The sequence below is a fragment of the Rhamphochromis sp. 'chilingali' genome, assembly GCF_963969265.1.
Source record: "Rhamphochromis sp. 'chilingali' genome assembly, chromosome: 10".
Lineage (NCBI taxonomy): Eukaryota > Metazoa > Chordata > Actinopteri > Cichliformes > Cichlidae > Rhamphochromis > Rhamphochromis sp. 'chilingali'.
In genome coordinates, this window is record NC_137937.1 from 36,225,077 (window position 1) to 36,231,076 (window position 6,000).

At 43.3% G+C, this 6,000-nt stretch overlaps 1 protein-coding gene across 1 annotated transcript in view; it reads right to left on the reverse strand.

Moving 5' to 3' along the window:
• The window catches only part of prkg2 (protein kinase cGMP-dependent 2), a 37,727-nt gene extending 34,383 nt beyond the window's left edge, over positions 1–3,344 (reverse strand). The window contains exons 1-2 of the mRNA XM_080895054.1: positions 3,216–3,344; positions 1,896–2,400 (exon numbers count right to left, since the gene is read on the reverse strand). Coding sequence (XP_080751180.1) covers positions 1,896–2,392 — 497 coding nt within the window. The 5' untranslated portion in view covers positions 2,393–2,400; positions 3,216–3,344. The remainder of the gene's footprint in view (positions 1–1,895; positions 2,401–3,215) is intronic.
• Between the last annotated feature and the right edge of the window lie 2,656 nt (positions 3,345–6,000).

Below are 6,000 nucleotides of genomic sequence, written 5' to 3' on the forward strand. Positions count from 1 at the left end.
TTCTTTTATGATTTGAATGCAAGTTCGGACATAAATCGAAGAAAGTTTTCGAAATTGGGCTCCTGCTGTGTGTAGCAAAATCACACAGAGGCTTTAAATCCAACATGCTGTACTTTGGCAGTTTAACCAAAGACTGCAGATAAAAAAATGGAGATACCTACTGTTACATCGTTAGTTTGTGAAGACCCTCAGCAACTGAGTGAGGAATACTGACACTGCAGGTTCACACAGGACTTCTTATCAACGCGTGACCTGCTTTAACAGCCTTTGTTCTACTAGTAAAACTTAAGTAAAGTAAAACCTAAAACTGGCAATTGAGACAATAAACGTAATGTTTTCTGTCTCCTATACATGGGGCCTTTTTTGGCAGTGAAGTTGCCCCCTACTGGTCGTTGGAGGTTATATCTCCAACAACAGTTGTAGTATGAAGATCAGCGATTGCACGACCAGCGCGTTTCAGCTTGCGGCCTTCATCGGGGTCATCGGGGTGATAAAGCTATAATGATTTTCTTTTTACTCTAAATGTTGTAGTTTTAACCTCTTCAGACTTTTTGTTCTTCTGCTCTGCCCCTACTGGCCATTACAAGGAATGCAAGTTTAGGTCACGTCAACAGTAGCTTTTCATTTCAGACCTGGAAGCTACAACAATACTAAAGGCCCTGCTTGTGCTGATTTCTCTGCCTGCTTCCAGCCACTAGAGGGCAGACAGGTCAACTATGACTGATTGGCCAAATTAATCTTCTTGTTTTGGGTGTCAACATTCAGTTGAGACATTTTTACAAATCATCATCTTACTCTTTGAGAGAAAGAGAAAAGGAAGATTTGCCTCACTGACTTACTTTTTTTTATTATGTCAAGCTAACATGCCCTTTAAATGTCCTCCTGCTTTTAGAGACTTGATCCCGTGAAACATTCTTAGTTCAGCTGACTGTACTAACTTGATATACCTCTTGTTGGGCTGGGACTTACTGTAATACAAAGTGAGAGCAAAGGTCAATAAAATAAGAAGACAAATTCAATTTGAAATGACAGGAAGGACGGAGCCCTGAGTTTACATCATTTTCATTTATGCCTGTTTGCACCTGCTGGTGTGAGATAGTCACTCAGTATTATTTCAGGTTGTGAACATGCTTCCTTGTTATTTATCTTGGACGGTAAGCATGGACTACATAGCAAAATATAAATGCACTTTTATATGTTCAACATCTCCAAAACCAACGTTAATGTGCTGCTGTAATGGCCTCAGCTCTTCTGGTTTCAGGATTTCTATCAGGTTTTATGCCCGTGACCACTAATGAGGCTAAATACTGGTGCTGGGTGCTAAATGCCTGTGGCTCATCCCAAAGGTGCTGGATTGGGTTGTGGTGAGGGTTCCTCCACACCAAACTGCTGAAAGCGTTTCCTTACGGGCCTGTCTCTGTTTCATCGTGTTGAAACAGAAGGAAAGGCATAAACAGTCTGGAGGAAGAATGATTTCTAAAAGTGTACTGTGCAGTGCGATACACAGCGGGACATTTTTTAATTCGACGCTCTGACTTTGACTCTATGGTGTGGGTCACTTCTTTTTGAGCCCGTGAAAAACAGAAAACCTCATGAAGACAGTTTTTTTTTTTTTTTTTTTTTCTCAGCAGCAGCTGTGAAATCTTGGACTGAATCATGTTGTTTTTATAACAGACTTTTGTTGGACGTCATTAGCACTAAAATCTTTGCTTCTTTGCCCACCTTTCACTTGCCACCCACACCTCTTTACGTTGCTTGCATTTTTAAAATCTCACCCACTACACCAGGATGGACTGAGCCTGAATGTGTCATGAACCTTTAGCTGGCTTCTCTCGCCGGCATATTTTTTCCTCTCCCTTTTTTATGTTTTTAACCTTCCTGAAAACACGTCTCACCTTGCATCCTTTGGTACCCGAGCCTTCTCAAAGGAGAACTTTGGCAGACCGCTGGAGTCGTAGGTTCTTGATGTGGGTTCGGCAGATACCCCGGCTTTGGCGCCTTTCCTTCTGTTCAGGGTTTCCTTGATGCGAATGCTGAGGTTGGGGCTGCCCCTGCTGCTGGCTTTGACTGAAGGAGGCCTCGAAGCAAGACCCGCCGATGCTCCGCTCTTCATCACGTCCTGCAGTGTGTTGAGCTGGATGCACTTACTCTGCAGCTCCTCGCTCATCTCGGCCAGCACTCGTGTGTGTTTGGCCAGCTGCTCCTGGAGACCTTTGATCTGCTGCTCTTTGACACAAAGCTCCTCATCCTTCCTCTTGCCCTCTCGCTCCAGCTCCTCCACCCGGGCCCTCAGGAAATCCAGGGTCGAGTTTTTGAACCCACCGCCGTGATCTTTGTGCGCACAGCCGTCAGTGTGTTTGTAGCGCTTTGATTTCATTGAACCGTTCCCCATATTGCCACCTAGAGACAAAAGAGAGTCAAAGTTTGCTGTTATGATTTAAAAGCATCCTCCAACTGCACGATGAAATTTGGCACTAAAAGGGTCCGTCTGAGGACGCTAGAGGTGAGATTTCAAACAAAAGAGCTGACGCTGTGAGAGCAGAGAACACGAGAAAGACGGGAAGGGAGGAGAGAGAGATGGCAAATCAGTATTTAATGGTCAATGAGTGTGTCCTGTCCATTTATTATTCAGAAGGCAGGAAGTATTACATTACATGAAGAGTCACTCTGGTTGTGCTCAGACAGAAGCACGGTGAGAGGAAATGCTGTCCGGGGAGCTCATGACTGCAGAAATCAACAGAACGTCTCCAAAGAGTGAAGAGCTGACATGGGGCAGAAATGTTGGAGAACAATCCTGTTTTTGTTGTCGCCCCCTCACACATACAGTAGACTTCATTCATGACATTCCTGCTGGGACGGTGTCACATCAGTCTGCAGCACTCCTGCACTTTATTCTGAAAATCAAACATACTGCTGTCTTTGTAATCCTGTTTCGAAAACCTGCGAGTGGAACCACCCCCGTTTATTCCTTTACTTTGGTGCTTCAACTCTTTCACACACTGACTAACAAGCAGCAGTGTGACAGTGCAGACTCAGAGCAGAGGCAGCACCTTGCTGTCTTTCACCGATTTGACACATTAAAGGTTGATTCTCGCCAGTTTAACTAATTAAACCTTCCAAGGGGAGCGCGCACCTGCAACTTGCAATGCCTAGTCATTCTCCTGCTGGGAGTGAAGCCTGATGTGCGCAGTCTCAGACAAACTGTCCGCACTCACCTGCTTAGTTTTCAGAGCCTTCAGAAGAGCCCGGAGGTTTTTCGGAGTTAAATGAAGGAACAACGTGTCCGTGGATCCGCGCATCAGCAGAGAGGCGCTCCACCTGCTCGCATCCTCTCCTCCCTCCGTCTCTCTCTCTCTGGCTTTCATCACAGTCTGTGCGGCGCGTTCTCGCACGCGCGTGCGGCGACCGGGTGTGATTGCCAGGTCAGGTGTGAATGACGTCAACCGCGACGTTGTCGTTTCTACACCAAATATATTGATTACTTGATGTGCGTCGTTGACCCGATCAATTAAAAAAAATTATATAATTATATATAATATTTTTCATTTATCAGAAAGCTTTAGTTAAAGTGATTAAATAAATTGATTCATTAAATTGTAAATTCCTTAAAATTACAGAAGGCCAATCAAAAAGAGTTTGGTGAAGAAGTGAAAACACTACATGCACTATGTGTAGCCCTGGGAGTCATCCAACCTTCATTTCAACACATTACATATGTGTACTTCGTTGTCACCATGAACCATGAAATGTTCCAAATTTATTTTGAAAAGATAACAGTAGATTGAACAAATGCCAAAAGATGCACCCTGATGGAAGCATCTGGAATTCAACAAGTAAAGGATGCCGAGGGTCCAAAAGGATGCTCAGTGCTCCTGAGAAGTGACTCATTTCATACAGACGCTGAACGTCTCTGAGAGAGGCGCCATTGTCATTTCCTCCAGTTTGCTCCCGGTTTTAAGATTAAGATTACAAACAAACAGAAAATGAAAGCATTGACTCAGTGAAGGAAATGGAACAGTTACATTACTGTCATGTCGACATTAAAACGCTGTACTTTTTCTAAAACATACATCCACATGTTTAGATGCCTGGTTTCAGGTAGAAGAAGCAGACGTACAGCCTGGTCAGCTCGGACTCTGCGCAGAGAACAGAAATCTGCACACAGTGAAACGTGTGGCTTGTTGTAGTGGAAAGAAACATGTCTGAGTTGTCATCAGCTTCCTCATTTAAGTATGAATCATGTTTTTGTGTTTTGTATCACAGAGCGTGCTTCTACAAATGGTAAATGGCCTGCATTTGTATAGCGCTTTACTCAGTCCCTAAGGACTGCTTTACAATCACTCGAATCAATACACTCAATACTTTTCCTGCTTCGCTATGATGGTTATGCTGCCTGATATTCGCCTCTTTAACTGATGTTACCAGATTAGATATTGGTTAGATAAATCATCTTATTGTGTTATGATTAAGTTCTGCTTTAGTCACGGGCGCCACCATGAGGGGGCATGGTGGGCACTGACCAAGCCCCAAAATTTGCTGCCCCCCTAGCAATACTGTCCTATGTTGGTAATAATTTTAATATGCTTGTATGTGCTGTGCCACGCCAATATTTTTAGTGGCCCCCATATGCCACCCCTATGTAAAATTCTGGAGGCGCCCCTGGCTTTAGCACTTCACATATTTGTAAGCAATGTCTGCACTGGCTTTAAGTATTTTTGTCCACTTGTGGGCAGTGGTGCAAGAGGCAAAAACAGCACCTGATACAGTGATATACACCAGCTATATTATGATTTAGTCATGTTTCTGACCACCTGTGGTGGAGGTCTGATATATGGTCCACAGCAGCTACAAGGAAGGAAAATATTTGTCTCTCGGCTGCTCCACTTTCTCACAAGTTTTAGGGGAAAATATTGAAGAGAACAGATTTTGGAATTGTTACTGTTTTCAATGCTGTTATTACAATTTTCAATAGCACAGCCTTAAAGAAATACAACAAAAATCATTTGAATGGGTTAATCAGGTGATGAGTGTAAGTACAGGCTCATGTTCTTGTCTTGGTCTCTGTGCGGCCGTGTTGTCTGTCTAGCATAAAGTCTAGACTTGAAGCTGCAGTCCTTCACACCAGCAAATGATTAATTGGTTTTCCTAGTGTGTTTGTGCATGAAGCAGCCTCGCCTGCAGCAGATTCCATTGACAGGCACAGAACAATAATGGCAGGTGGCCAAAGCTGATTCATCTGCAGCACTCGGGTCACAGCAAAATAAAAATCCAGGTCACTGACTCCCAACCTGAACCTGAGAGGAATCTCAGAGGCCGGCTGATGATCTGAGGACGTATTCTGAATGAGCAAACAGCTTCACAATAAAGGCGTTTAGCTAATATACACCTCCTTCCTGTGCTGCAGTAGGGCTTTAACAACATGCTTGAGGGCACTCTGGCAGGACTCATCCTCACTTTGTGTTATTATTGAATATTTTGGCAGTATTGGGACTCTGCTTTTAAACCCTGTGGCCTCACAGCAGGAATGTGTGGTGTTTGGGTCATCCTCACCAGCTGTAGTTATGAGTTTCCTGTTGTTGTTTACAGTGTTTCATAATCTCACAGGAGGTTAAAAGTACAAATACTAATACTATCTTTGTAATTACACAATGAAGAATGTAAAAAAACACGTTACCAGGATCAGCTCAAATGGGTTCACATGTGCACTGCTGATCTTAACTTTATATTTTTTAACAACCCCTTTTCCTAAAGAATCATTGATTTTCCTGGGGTGCGATTACAAATACGCATGTGTTCTTATTGCCTCGTTAAATAAAGATTGTAGGGGACATTGCGCCATCTAGTGGAGCAAATTTGCATCAAATGGAAGTACAGCTCGGCCTTGATTCAACTTCAGTTGATATCTCTTTCACAAAGTGCAAACTGGTTTTGGTCATAACATCATAATGGTTTTTATAGTCTATTGAATATTAAAGTCACAGACTTGCAGAAAACACCATT